The following is a 15,538-nucleotide window of genomic DNA, read 5'->3' as shown; positions in this document are numbered from 1 at the left end:
TGTTGCCCAGATTAAAGTTATTTGCCCCAAGACACACAGATGTATGTGGCAGAGCAAGAATTCAAAACTTAGTCCTGGCTCCAAAACCCATGCTCTGTCCCCCTCACCACGCTGCCTCCATCACCTACTGCAACCACATCATGTCCCAAATAGAGGTGGGATGGCAAAGCACAAGCATGCAGCACACATGAGCACCTGGTTAAGCACTCACAGCAGAGAATCAGGCTCATTGTGAAGTCAGTCTTTGGAAAGAGAGTGGGAGGGACATAAGGGATAGGATGAAAATCATCCCAAAGAGTTGAAAAGAAGAAGAAAAGGAACTGGAGATGGAAAGTTGAACAAGTTCTTGTTTCCAGGCCACATGTAACTGCCTGGCCTCAGCTTGCTCCCTGGATCTCCCACTTCCCAGCCATGTGACCTTGGATAAGTTACTGACTCTCTCTTAATTTCAGCATCATCACTTAAGAATATGCCCAGACCACCTTCTACCTCCTGGAGTTGCTATGAGAAACAAAGATCATACAAACAGGAGGAGTAAGGCACACAGTCGGTGCCTAATAAATGCCACCTGTGTTTCAGAAACTGAGATAAAGTGTTCTGTGAGCCATAAACTGCTCTTTACGTATTAGTCATTTCATCATTATTATTACTACTATCATTATCATCAGGCTAATCTAACTTAATCTCCATGTGAGAAACTCTATCAGTTTAAGGAAAATCTTGCTAGGTCTATTCCCCAAGGTTCTGAAAAGGTTGGCTCCCCAGGAATACCAAATCTGGTGCTACTCCTCCAGATGACAATGACTACATGCTAGCTTAAAAGAGGGAATGGGCTGGGCTGCATTCCCATTCTCCAAAAGTCCCTCCACTGTCCATGATTCAGTGAACTGACAAGGGACTGACCTCTGGCATGTAGATGACATGAGTTCCATAGCAATGACAATGTTAACTGGTTGCTGCTAAAAGATAAAATGAACCCAAAGTGCAAAGAAAACACAAAACGGCTGCACTCACAGCAATTATGTTGAAGAAGTCATCATCCCCCAATGTATCCAAAATAGATGAGACTGTTTGCTTCGCGATCGTCAGACGGAGTCCTTTCATGCTGCCACTGACATCAACTAAAATGACCACGTCTTTTGGAGAAGTTGCTGCCTGGATGTACCTAGGTCAGGGGAAAATTAAGTAAAAATAAATCCTCACCTCTCTTCAAGTTTTTTCTTTAAAAAATAACTGAGAGGTTTAACCACTGCTTACCATTTTCGGTTCCTGCAGTCAAAGGCAATGACTCCATTCTCATCTGGTTCCCATTTAATCCCTAGAAGAAAAATGGGGTTATAAGAAACCCAGGGACTTCAAATATTTATTCACAGCATTTTAAGGCTGCTCTGCTTTGCTGATTGAACGGACAGGGTGAAAAATCACATGCAAAGACCAACCCTAGAGCTCATCACATGCTCCATCACCAACTTTGGGAAGAGCTCATGGGCTGTAACCCTATAGCAAGCACAGCCGTAGCTCAGTTGCTCCAAAGACCTGCTGGAGAATGGAAATTATGTTAGTATCATGCTGTTCCTCAAAAGAGGACGTGACACCAGCCCCTTTCCGTAGCTGATGATAAAGGTAGCCAAGGCCATTTCTCACCAGCCAGCAAGTCATCGGACCTGGTGGCATCATTCATAGACCTCTGGGCAGGATCAGACTCCACCCTCGGACCTGGGTGAAGTAACGTCTACAGCATGGGGGGGTAGGAAGCATATGATACAACGCATCCATCTCAGAATATACACAGGTCTCTTCTCTCCTCACTCCTGTTTTTAAAACCAGGAATTTTGGTCTGGTTTTCCACATTGAAATGAAATAAAAACGCTCTAATTATGCTGCATAATAGTTTGAATTTGGGGTCCTGAAGCCTGGGGAGTTTTCCCCATGTGTAAGGTCAGATCCATCATCCTTAGTCTCGTGGTCTACAAACCAGTCAGGATATATCCAACAGTGACATTCGCTATGACTTAGTTTCTAAGCGTATAATTTCATTTAAAATGAAAGGCATTTGCTGCTTAAAAGTAAGATAGAAAACCATTGTTTTCTACCATCAGTACTGCTTAGGAATGGAGGGTTTGAAACAAACTGTGGAGGTAAGAAAATAAAAATGAAAAATTATTTCCACAGGAGAAAATCCTGACTCAGACTGTAGCATTAAGATCCTCCTTTCCAATTAACAATGGCCAGCTTTCCAGACCACACTGGGCTGCTAACAGGCATGCGCTGAAGATAACATCCCTGAATGATTACACAGAGAACCCTGAGATGGCAGTTTGGAATGCAAGGAGATATTTCATTCTGTCCTCTTTGTACCTACATTTCCCACCTGCACATGTGCCTAATTTAAACAGCTCCCTATAAGAAATAAGAAAATAGAAGTATGGGAAGCTATTGCCAATTGAAGACCATTAGGTAATAAAGATAACATATAACTGACACAATATTGTACACCAAGGGACAAGAATGCAGTTTATTTAAAACATACCTGACACACTGCTTTGTGTAAAGCCACATACAGTTAGGATGGCACAGTCTTGACACAGCGAAATCATATTCCTGGGGAGGCGAGGAAATGTTCCAAGGCATAATTCCACAAAGAATCTGAGTCCAGTGTAAAGAGAATTTTTTTATTTTTTGTTTTCTAAATGTGCCAGGCCATGGTAGGTGTTCAGAGGATACTTCTTGAGTTGAGTTGTTGTGAGTGTTCTCAGATCATGGCCATACCTGCATAAACTGCAATCACCCACCACCATTTTCTGGCTCTGCTGTCCTTCCTCCCCATCACAGCCCATCACTGTGTGCTCCACAGGGAGCAGAAAATACATTATTCTCTTTTATGGCCCCAACATTTAGGTCGGGGCCTGGGAGAAGGAATTAATGATGCTCAATGATCTCCTTTTGGATTGAGACCACCTTCTTATACATGGGTTTGTAACTCTTCCCAGGCTCTGCTGAAACTTGGTGCTTTTTGAAAAGTTTATATGAAATTAGTCTGCTGGGAAAACCAGTAAGGAATATAACTCTAGTATGAAAGTGGATCAAATGGAATGACCCAGAGCCTTTTGCCTGCTAGTCACAATCGTCATCACATGGGCAAGCACTCTGCCAGTCGGTGGACAGACAGCAGTGACTGAGAAAGATGGGTCTGGTTCGTGCTGGCCCTCAGGAAGCCTCCCAATCAGCAGGGAAGCAGACTCTAGATAAGAAACCACAAGTACCAGAGATGCCACAAGGGAGAAGTACCTGATGCTATGTTAGTGTACAAAGCCGATTCTAATCCCTAACATGAGGAAGGCACCTTTGAGCTGAAAGCAAAATGACAGTGCATTACTTTGCTGGGGCTGCTGTAACAAAGTACTACAGACTGGGTGGCTTAACAGAAATGTATTCTCTCATAGTTCTGGGGGCTAGAAGTCCAAGATCAAGTGTCAGCAGGGCCATGGTCCCTCTGAAGGCTCTAGGTAAGATCCTTCCTTGCCTCTTCCAGCTTCGGCTAGTCCTGGCAATCCTCGGTGTTCCTGGACTGACGGCTACATCACTCCAACCTCCACCTCAGTCCTCACTTCACTGTCTTCCCTCTGTGTCTGCGTGTCCCTTCCTCTTCTGGGAAGGACACCAGTCATTCTGATCCAGTATAATCTCATCTCAACTTAACTAGTTACACTTGCAAAGACTGTTTCCAAGTAAGGTCATATTCTGAGGCTCCAGGTGGACATGAATTTTGGGGGACACTATTCAACCCACTACATATGGGTAGGACTTGTTAAACAAGAGTGAGGGCTCGTGACAGGGTAGAGGAGAAACCCCAGGCAGAGAGAACAACATGTGCAAAGGTCCCCAGGCTGAGAAGAGTACCTCAGTTCAAGCAACCGAAGGGATGCTGGTGTGGCCGTGCACAGAGAATGTCCATGCCAGAGGAAAGGAGCCCACGTGGCAGCAGGAACTGGAGGCCCAGGCCTTTCACTGCCAGGACACAAGGAATGCATTGAGTGGGGGGATGAAGACAGTACCTCCAGGCAGTTCCAGACACGGCTGCCCTGGATGTTACAATAACCATCGGACTTTGACTCAAAGTCTGATCTGGATAAGCCCTGGGGGATCGTCTTGCCCAATCCTGACATCTGTGCCAAAATCCTCAGATTTTCCTGAGGCGTCCCGTTAGGACTGAGACCTGTTCTTCCAACTCCCACGCCGTCATTCCTTTCCTTACATGGGCATTTCTGTGAGAAGTTACAGAATGTTAACATGACTTAAGTGAACAAAAGCAAAACGAGTTTCTATGTCACAGGAGGAACATCTGAAGGTCTTTAATCTGCTCAAGTGCATCTTGAATTCCTTTTATGTCAGGGACACCCGACACAGTATTTGCCAAAATAACTTGACCATGAAGCCCTTCCTCCTCCAAGAATCTGACAGAAAAATGCGTTAGGAGACAAACTTCAGGAAACCTTCTCCCAGGATATAACAACTTTTTAGTATATAACTTTTTGTTCACACAGATATTTTGAAAATGTTCAAGCAACTTCAAATCTCAGAGGAAGAACAGTTGGCTCATCTTCAATCGTTGAGATACAAGGAATTGTCACTTATCCCAAGAAGCACCCTACGAGCCATGTAACTTCTGCAAGTGCCAGTGTGCCTTCTGGAATCCCACCCAGGCTGGATGGAGTGGAACGACGCAGCTCCGTAGCACAGCTAGCTGCCATCCTGCCTTCTCTCCAAGGCATTCTATGCTCCATCGTCAGCATCAGTGATGCTAGCCTGCCTTCCACAGCTTTCAGAGGGTTTCTAGAACGTTGGCAGATCCATAGGTGAAACTGAAAATAATGTTGAAATCTCAACTGCAAATGCAAGTGCTCAACTGTGAGTGTATTTAAAATATTGTGCAACATTACTATATTCCACAGTTTCTCTCCCAGAGGCATTACAAACTAATATTGGAAGGAAATTAATTTCATCTAAGACAACATATGACTTCACGTTCTCTTTTAGCACATGGAAATGAATAGTAGGGCCAACAGAGCAGAGCCCAATACAAGATTGTCTGAAGGTCGAGCCTCATGCCACTGACATAATTCCATGTGGCAACAAGGTCTGAGACTAATACAACTATGAAGGACTACAAGAAATAGCACAGTAAAACTCTAAACATCTTTTGCCCTCTGGATTTATTTCTGCTTGGCTCTGAGCTCCCCTTTTCTCCCCACCTCAGTAAAGGCTGCCTTAGCCCATTGTTTCTCTTCTCTCTTTAGTGCAAAGTGTTTTCCATGCAGCATCCCAGGCACTGCCGATGACATCTAAACCAGCTCCACGACCTCGCACTTGAACTATCCCATTGCAACAGGGCATTTCTCTTCCCTATTTGAAAGCAAAAAGTCCAGAATGATGTGGAAAGAAAGGAAGTAAAATCAAGAGGTAGGTCATGTTGGCTTATCCCTAACTGAATAGGTGCTGCCCAATTGCTTCCTCAAAACATAATTATAATTGGTCCATAATCTTAAGTGTAAATATGTACCTTCCAGTGTAACATTAGATCTAAAATATCTGCTCTAGAATCTAGTGTGAGTTGAGCCAGAGTCAAATTTGGCCTTTAAATGTCTTGGCTATGCACTCCTCTAAAAAGAGCTCCTTCATTCAACCAAATGCCATCTTCCTTAATCTCTTGAAAGATTATGCACAATGATACATGAGTATGTGACAAGAGAGTTGCTATGAAAATTATGAATTATGATTTTCCTTTATCATTTTTATTGGGTAGTATCGTTGTGCTGGCCAAGGAAGAGAACCCTAATACTAATCACACTTTCCCTATCACCAAACCTGAGCCTTGTGAGGAAGGTGGGCAAGAGAATGAACACAAAGTAATGCTGTGCACAGAACCTGAACGTGAAACTAGCAAACAGCATGAGTCCAGACTTGAAGGGAGTTCTTTACTTAGCTATCTCCTTCTTCATGGCTATAGCTATAAACCAGCTTTCACCTTCCTATGGCAACCAAATCATGGCACAAGGATAAGAAAATCAATTCTCTTTGTGGTCATCAAGCCTTCTGGATGCACAAGCCCCCATGACGTGGCACTAGAAGAGTGGGAGTCTGATGTTGGGGATGGGACTGACGCTTCTTAATATCATGTATGCACCTAACTGGTGTCCCGTGTTTGATTAGATATTGACCTGTCCACGATGTATAGACACAGTTTTCTCTCTATGTAGGTAAGGACAAGTAGGTACAGAGAGCTGTCAGCCAGCCATGCAATTTTGGATAAAGTTAACAATTGGCCAGACATAAAGGATGAACTAGCACTGTTGGCCTCACTCAGGAGCAGGTAGAAATCACGTCTCACAGAAGGTTATAAAATGATGAAGTGGTCAAGCCTCACAGGAAAAGGACTGACTGTGCAGGTATGATACTCTGCTTCCTGGTAGATGGTAAGCCTGGGGAACCCTACTAACTAGAATGAGATAGTCATGAGGCCTCCTGAGGTACTGGCCAATAGAAGAGGATATCCAGTGTCCGGGACTCAACAAGCACTATGATGGGAAGGGCAGTTGCCTAGGAGGACTTGGAGAAAGGGGATCAATGGGAAAAGAAAGGGATTATGGCTCTATACTATATTTGTGCCAGCTCCCTGCTGGGTCACCAAGCCTCCACCAGACTGCAGCCAGGAACCAGCTCCCCATCGAGCCAGTAGCTCTATTGTATCTGAGGAGAGAAGGCTGCTACTGTTGGTGTGATGGGAGACAGTAGACCTGGTGGAATTTGATCTACTCAGTGATTCGCTCATTCAACAAATACATACTGAGCACCTACGATGTGTTACTCTTGCTGCTGGTGACAGAGTGAGGGACAACACAAATGTCTCTCCTCCTGGGGGCAGACATTCTAGTAGAGGAGATAGGAATGGAAGCCTGATGGCTCAGGATTTCAGGCTAGAATTCATTCTTTATAAGGTGAGAACCACAGAGCCTCACTGCCGTCCTCTGCTCAGTGAGACCCTTTTGCAATGCAGGCACTGAACAATAAGACTGGTACCTGGGAAACTGGGTATCAGACTACAAAAGTTGATTCCTATAGCATTATACTATTCAAATGGTAGCTACTAGCCACATGTGGCTATTTAATTTCAAATTTAAATTAAAGTTAAATAAAATTCAAATTTCAGTACCCCAGCCTCACTGGGAACATTTCAAGTGCTCAATAGCCACAGTAGCCAGTGGCTACCACATTAGACAGAGTAGATACAGAACATTTCCACCACAGCATAAAGTTCCTTAGGATAGCACGAGGGAGTTGTCACATGCCCACAGGACCTAAGTTGCATTTGTGGAGCCTATGCGTGAATCCATGCAGAAATGGACGTCATCATCACAGGTATGCTTCTAGGCTAATGATTACTGAAAGTCTTCTGGGAACTCTTTTCTCCCACCCTGAGAAAAAGGGATTGGTGTTCTTTCTCAGTGACCCTCCACCACCTTCTCTCTCCCCCACCTTAGCATGAAGCACACTATACCACGATGATGTTCACCTGTCTCTTTCCCCATGGTGAAGCAATGCCCCTTCCCTTAGGACTCCATTCCAGGCAAGGCCACAGTAATCCTGTCTAGTCCCATGGTTTCAGATGACTGACCCTACCCACTGTCTGGTCCCCCTGGCTTCAGTGGTGGACATGTGACCCAGACCAGGCTAATCTTTGGACTTTTGTTCCAACTATTGTGACAGATGCTCTCTCCTCCCCTGGGACCCTAAGTGAGAAATCCACAAATCTGCAGCCAAGCTCCCCATCACAAGGAGTCACCTGCCAGTGAAACAAGGTCAGAATGGAAGGTGGAAATGAGAGAAGGAAGGAAAGATTCAAAATCCAAGTGACATTGCTGAGTACTGAAATCCGGCCATGTCCCCCCAATAGCACACTCCCTAGATTTCAAACTGCATGAGCCAATACGTGTGTTTCTTGCTGGACCTAGTTGAACTGGGCTTCTGTCACTTGCAGCTGAAGTACTAATAAATGCATTTCCCCATATGAGAGCTTCAGGAGGACAGAGACCTCTTCTGTCTAGTTCACCACTTTATCCTCAGGGCTCACACAGCACTTGGTATGAAGCCAGAACTCAGAATGCACAAATGCAATAATGAAGAAAGATTCCTTCTACTTCAGGACATGCACATTTACCACTGATTCATAATATCCTACTGCTCTACAAATGGAAAGAAGCATCCTGAAAAGGAAAATATCCTAGCAAAAATGCTCATGATCACTCTTCCAATCGCATTATGTCCAGGAAACAAGAGCTGAGTGACCACATTACATTTATCAGGGCAGTGAAACACCTTTGGAGGACTGAGACCCATGTCTTTACTAACGTATTAAAGATATACACATTTCACAAAGTCAAAATCCTGCCAAAAATGTCACAAAAGAATTGTAAGCACTTCTGAGCCGACTGTTGAGATTGATAAAAACCTCGAATGTAAATTAATCTCCCCTATTACATAAACCCTTTATGAGGATTCCCTTTATTTCCCAATGTCCTGATGACCTCAGTTTAAGGGCTTCCTGCTGGCAGTGATGACAGATAACTTTTGGTTTCTACTTTCTGTCCCACCCTCATCTAAATGCCATATTGTAAGACAATTAGATGCCCCATGGCTTCCCACACAGAGCAGCCTCCCGAACTTGCTCTCATTTCAGCAACATCTGCAGCAAATTTGTTTTCTGTTGAGTGTATCAAGGAGATTGCAATTTGGTGACAATGGAACTTTAATAGTCCACTGTTTATTATAACGTTATCTTTAATAGGATGCTTATTGTTTAAATTTCTGTGAGCTCCAGGAGGAAGCGTGTGTGCCCTGCTGAACATGGCTCTTGGGAGATGTTGGATAATGTGGCAAAGCAGACACCCTGGCGGGCAAGTCTCAAGGTACAGATGCCGTGCGTAGGGCAAACAGCTCCTCCAGGCGGAGGCCAGCAGTCTCTGTGCCTCAAAGTGGGAAGACATCAGGTGCCTAGTCTTACTTAATGAAAACATAAAAGACTTCACTTAATTGCTCCCAGATTATGCAGGGTGTTTTTTTCCTTCTTTTAGGTTGAGCTTGTTAATTTCTACAGCTGTGATGCTGGCACAATTGCAGCCCCAAGTCCTGTTTTCACAACTTGTAAGCAAAATTAAAACTTCCCTTTTTAATTAAAATTCAAACCAAGCCAGAATTAAAATACTATTGCAAAGCAGAGGCCTGGGAAGGCTCCAGAAGGAACACCTGTTCCCAGGCATGATGGACAAACTCTGACACACCCGCGCTGGGTGCTGCTGGAGGGCCTTCGTGGAGGGGTTGCTGCCATCAGCATGCTCTGGCATTTCAACCTCTTCCTCCAAGCTGAGCCAGCTCTGGGGTGGGGAAACCCAAGTTCCAATTTTCTGTTTTTTACACATTTTAATCAGAATTTAACTCTGCCCAAGTATGACTTGCTTTTCCCTTAGTAACAATAACAATTATTACTATAATAATAGCAGTAGTAATAGTACTAAAACCAAACACTTGTCCAGAATGATTAAATATGGTACATTTCACACCCAATTGCAATTTTGGTAGCAGCTCTATGAATTACTCTGTTGAGAAAGATGCCAAAGCCACGGCAGGTCCAGAGAGGATCCTGGGGTCAATGCCGTGTGTTACACACATGTTCAGATGCCATCTTGCCATTCTTCCCCTGCACCCTGATAATAGATTTGAACTTAATCTTTCATATTCTTCTAAGGGAATAGAAAAAACTTTTACCCTTAGCCCTAAAGAAAAATATTACAGGATCAATAATCTGAATCATAGCTGTCAGTGCAGGAATACTCACCTGGATACTGCCGAAAAAAGCCCTTTGCACTTCCAAAGTACTGCCAAATCAGAGACGGGTCACGATCAAAATTATCTACAAAAACTTTGTTTAGGGATTCGGACCAATACACTCCATTGACGATTGCTGGGTCTGAAAGGAAAAGGGAGGTAGAGAGAGAGAAGAAGCGTGTTAGAAGCCAAAGGGAAACAGATGCCCCTGGCATCCCACACAGCATGGCAGACAGATATCAGCACAAAGCCCATCTTGCCGGAAGTCATGAAGAAAGGTAGAGATCATGAAACGTTTCGCTCCTGGAAAATCCACCCGCAAGGGCTTCCCCTTCTGCCCCAGCCCTCCAAGCCACCCAGAAGCCTTGACCAATGGCTCCTTATTTGAAAGGCACGTCCCTTCCTTTGTAACTTTTACTATCACACAGTTCTTAAGAAAGCAATGAGGACCGTCTTAGCATTATTTTCCTCCTTTCCCCTAAATGAGCCAAAAGTCAGCATCAAAACCAGGAAGAATGTGTTTCCTCTTACTGTACTGACCTAAGCCAACACAGCCCTGTTCTAGTTCTTTTCACCCCAGACTTAGAAGTTGGCTTTTTAAAAAAAATAAACAAGTAAATTGGGAACATGTGACTAAATCTCTCCACTTATTCTGTTCAGCAGAGTGTGAGCTCCATGAGGGCAGAGGCCACCTCTTCTTGGTCTTCTGCCGTACTCTTCTGACAGCACTCAGAGAATCTAAAAAACTTTTGCGGATAGATGGACAGATGGACAGACGGATGGATGGATGGATAGATGGATAAAAGAGACAGACATTCACTCTTCTGCCCTGCAATCCCATTAGCAAATCTCCTTTTTTTCACTCTTGGCAGCCCAGAGATAACACCTTGCCTTCTGTTCATAGATAAGAAGTAGGGCAAAGAAAAAGAATAGACAAGAATTTCTCACACACTGGCTGAAGCAAGGTGGATCGCTGAGGATGCTCTGTAACAGTCCACCTTTTTTTTTCTTTTTTTTAACTTCTGAAGACCCTGTTTTAAAATGATGCCACCTGAAGCAATGTTCTGTTCTAAGAGGGGAAATACCTGTCAAGCCCCAGTATGATGAGGGTGAGAGGATGGCATAAGGAGCATGTCAGCAGCAGCAGCAGGAGGAGGAGGGTCTTGCACTGGCTCCTCAAGTCAAAGCAATCCCACCGAGGCATCCTCATTCCAGAGACTCCTCAGTACTACACAGACAGGAGGGACGTGGACAGATGGGGTCACTCCCATCCTCAAGTTGCATCATAAACCAATGAGCAAAACAATGCTAGGATTAGTCATATAAATTAGGTATGCTGACAAGGAAACCCATAACTGTCTCCAGTGTCCCCTGCCCCGCCACGGTGGCCTGGCCTTCTAGCCGGCTGTCCCATGATGTCCATGTGGTCAGCTCTGAGGCAGAGCCCATGAAATGGCACCTGACCCAGCTGGTAGACAGGGTGTCCTGTCTTATTGTCTTACCTCTATCCTGCCTTATTTTTTTCAGATCACTTAGGTGATTGGGATTCTTGACTTCCACCTCAAGAGTAAATGCTCTAACTCTTAAAAACCATAATAAACCACATCATAGCCTAGGAGAGTGAAAAATGACCGATTCAACCTTTTACCACAAAGTAATTTTAGGTAGACTTTATCCTCTCAATCCTAGAAAATGGAGCTCTTAATTGTTCCTGTCCAAGCTTGATAATAATGATTGTGACTCACTCCTACCAGCAAAAGCCACTTAAATTAATCCACAAAGACGAAAATACAATAATGACACTGAAAAATCCATGGTTCTTGCCTCCCTCGATGGCCTCAATTATGTTGGTGTCATATAAAAACCTTCCACAATTAGAAGCAAAAATTCCATTCTACTAGCTCACTGTCTCAACATGTTAAGGAGTCAAACAGCTTCCAACTAGATAATTCTTCTTTCTTAAGTGTGGCAATTGGGATTTGTCCAGTGAGACAATTCTTTTTTCTTGAGTGTGGCTTCTTTGAGTGCAGGCTGCCCATACCTCCAGGTGGCCCCAGAATCCTAAGATTGCCCCCTGTGGAACTGTGGACACCTTCAGAAGAGCAAGGGAACTGCATGGTCTGAGGATCTTTTCACCCACTTCATTTGGACACCAGACCTTGCTCTGAAATTATGCCTCTTCCAGAAAAGGGGGCTTCAATTTTCCCAGGGCCTGGCGAACAAAGGGGAGTAGAATCACCAAAAAATGTCATCTACTTAAAAAGGGGGTTGTGTTTTTACACACACCCATTTGATTAAATATCTGAAATCACACTTCCCCTGGCTTGTAAAATACTCACAGTGTAATTGATTTCACAAGCTTGCTTAGCAAGCAATTCTAATAGATGAGAAAATCTTGAATAACTGTCCATTGTTACAGTCATTTAAGAGACAGGAAAAAACAGAAAAATTACATGGGGATGTCATCTAGGTATTTGGGTTGGAAAAGGGCAAGTTAAAAATGTTTTTCCCAACATCACTGACAGAGAGACTGGACGTGAAGCAACCCAAGGCTTGGTCAGTACTGCCCATCTCACCCACGTATCGAGGTCCCCAGCCCCTTCCACTGCCCCTTGAGGAGAAGACAGAGGGCAGGCTGGGGTGTGGACCAGTGCCCAACCTGACGTTCCGTCGTGGTAGCTGAGTCGAATTGTTTTCTTGCGGTCACTTGTGAAAAGGACAGCATCCTCCTGAGTCGCAGGCTTACCCTTTTCCTTGTTTGTGTTTTGTTTCAAAATGTGTTTAAAAGCCCCCTTTGCTTCTTTAGGATTCTTCAGGAGTCAGATTTATGTATCTGAGCATTGGCTTCCATCTCCACCTTTAATCTTCTTCGAGGTTTAATGTACTGTATTAGCTTCCTGTGGCTGCTGTAACAAAATACCACACACTGGGTGGCTTAAAATGACAGATATTTATTCTCTCACAGTTCAGGGGACAAGAAGTCCAAAATCAAGGTCTCGGCAGAGCTGGCTCCTTCGGGAGGCTCTGAGGGAGGGTCTGTTCCATGCCTTTCTGCTAGTACCCTGTGCCCGCCTGCATCCTTCACAGTCCTTGGCTTGTGGATTCATAATTTCATTCTCCGCCTCAGTCTTCACATGGCCTTGCTCTGTGCATCTCTGTGTCAAATCCCTCTCTCTTTCTCTCATAGAGACACCAGACATTTAGGCTCCACCCTAAATTTGGGATGATCATCTCAAGATCCTTAAATTATATACATTGGCAAAGACCATATTTCCAAATAAGGCCACATTTGCAGGTACTGGAAATTAGGATTTAGACATATCTTTTGGGGGCCGCTATTCAACTCAGCACACACACTCTCTTAGTTATCCTACACGATATATCCATATTTCACGCTTTGCACATATTCTTTTTACAATATGAGTTTAATAAGTGCAGGATTTTTACCCAGGGAAGGATATTTAAAGGCCTTTACCCTTTTTCTCTTTATTGGAAAAATTCAGATTTTAACATTGATTATATTTTTACGAGCTTACTGTTCTTCCTGACTTCTGTCAATGGGTCCTACCCACGATGCACTATGCTGAATTAAAAATGTCTAGTGTATGTGTCAATGCCCAGTATTCTCTGTTGAATAAAGTGAACTCCATGATAACATGGTCATTTTCCCCAACATTCCTATCCAATCCGTATTAACATATTATTCATATTGGTAAATGTGAAGCCTAAAAATAGCAGTTTGCTTCCTCTACCTTCTGAGACATTAAATAATCTCTGATGCCAGTCAAGAACAGATCAGATGTTCAGCTTTTACTTAAATAGACTACTAGCAGATGTTTGGAGAGTAACAGTCCCACAGCCACTCTTGTGATACATTTGCGATTTGTATCTGAAGAGCATCTCACACATCTCTGATCTGTCTTTGTAACGTATTAAGTGAGTCAACAACAAACAGCTTTTGTAGTTTCCTTCTTTTATTTCCACCCAGATAACTGCTCTCACCTGTGCTTTACCCTCAGGTTTTCACCTGGCTACATGAGGTCTCCTGTGTAGAATTACAGACAAACCACCATTACCCAAAAACCAGTTTGTGAAGAGAAAGGACTGAGCTCAGACTATACAGAGTTTTTGAAGTGTGGCCCTTGTAAGGCAGGTATTTCCTTGACTTGAAAAAAGGCTTGAGGGAGGATCTCAGGCTTTCCTAAAGGTTTTTGAAGCTGTGCACCTCCTGGATATGAAATTATACCAGGCACAGGGAGCCATGAGAGTGAGCCCACGCAGGAGTTTTCTCCAGTGCTGCATGTTGGACCAGATTCAAGAGGAGAGTGGTTGGATAGTTTTCACATTCCCCCATTTCAGCAAGTAAATGACATCTCTCCCATTCATTCTAAATAGATCATAGATTAATGAATAGTTTTTATGCTAATGATCAAAAACATATCTACTGGAAAATTGTCTAATCTAAGAATCTAATGTGTGCTGAATTATAAAATAGGTTTATTTGCCAAACATTTACCCTTCCTCTAAACTTAGTAATATGCTAGATATTAAATGCAGGTTGCTTTTCACAAAGCTGGAGCCAATTTCTGACAGCCCTGGGACCAGAAGGAAAAGGATTCATGGCCCAACACTGAACCACTCTGGACAGAGTTGGGAAGCAAATGGCTTGGCAAATCCCAGAGAATGCTCTAGATGCTGTCAACCTGTTACCTCAAAGTGCTTGACTTCACTGTGCTAGACAGTATGCCATATACTATGCATGATCCTTTCCAGGCAGTTACAAACAAATCTTCCTAGCCCCATTTTACAGATAAGGAAACTGACCCTCAAAGCTCTGAAGTCCACTACCCCAGTACATTACATTGCCCAAGGCAGAGGTTAGCTAAGTTCTTTGTACAAACTACTAGATGGCAGAGGGCCTGAACAGAGGCCTTGCACTCTATTACTACCTATCAGACAGTAAACAGGGGTTGGGGGGAGAGGTGACACGGGAGGTGCAGTCTGGAGACCAGGTAAGGTGACATGTGGCTCAGGGCAGGCTGTCTGCCCCCAGCTGCCAACAAATTAACAAAGTGTCTGGTCCCTTGGGGAGGGGGCTCCAATCAGGCTTTCTTGGGGCCCTTACATGGCATCTTTGCACTGATACTTGGGACATGTGCATGAGTTAAAAGTGACAGGATGGATAAAGGTAGTGCTGGGAACTGAGTCAGAGCCCCTTTCCAAGAGTTCCCTGGCATATCCCCTCAGGTTCAGTGTTGCAGGGCAGCTTGGTGAGGCTAGCTGATCACCATCAGCACTTGGATTTGGAGTCAATGTGCAGAGGGCACATTCACAAGACATGCAATCTTAGCTAAAACACTTCTGATTCTAAAACAGCATTTGATAAGTTGTAGTTAAGCTGGTATTACTAATTTAAAACTCCTCATTTGATATGTGATGTTTCCCCATTAACTAATTCACCCTTGCAGTCTCTAAAAAACAGCTGAAGAACCAGAGCCCACTGCTTTTCTGAAGTTTTGCTTGGTTGGGGGGTGGGGGGGAACAGAACTCATCTGAGATTCAGAAACAGGGTGAGCACAGAGCCATCCTTTTCCCCCAGCAAGTACTAGAACGATGCCAGGCCTGCAAGTCTCCCATAACACTCCCTGAAACTCAAATA

General features: G+C 44.0%; 1 protein-coding gene across 2 annotated transcripts in view; it reads right to left on the bottom strand.

Annotated features, from left to right (window-relative positions):
* CACNA2D3 (calcium voltage-gated channel auxiliary subunit alpha2delta 3) overlaps positions 1–15,538 on the bottom strand; it is an 828,419-nt gene that overhangs the window by 448,839 nt on the left and 364,042 nt on the right. For both annotated transcript variants that reach the window (XM_063114014.1, XM_063114015.1), the window contains exons 6-8: positions 9,890–10,021; positions 1,258–1,318; positions 1,015–1,165 (exon numbers count right to left, since the gene is read on the bottom strand). In XM_063114014.1, the coding sequence (XP_062970084.1) occupies positions 1,015–1,165; positions 1,258–1,318; positions 9,890–10,021 (344 nt within the window). The remainder of the gene's footprint in view (positions 1–1,014; positions 1,166–1,257; positions 1,319–9,889; positions 10,022–15,538) is intronic.

The sequence above is a fragment of the Cynocephalus volans genome, chromosome 11, assembly GCF_027409185.1.
Source record: "Cynocephalus volans isolate mCynVol1 chromosome 11, mCynVol1.pri, whole genome shotgun sequence".
Taxonomy (NCBI): Eukaryota; Metazoa; Chordata; class Mammalia; order Dermoptera; family Cynocephalidae; genus Cynocephalus; species Cynocephalus volans.
This window is presented reverse-complemented; position numbering and strand designations above follow the sequence as displayed.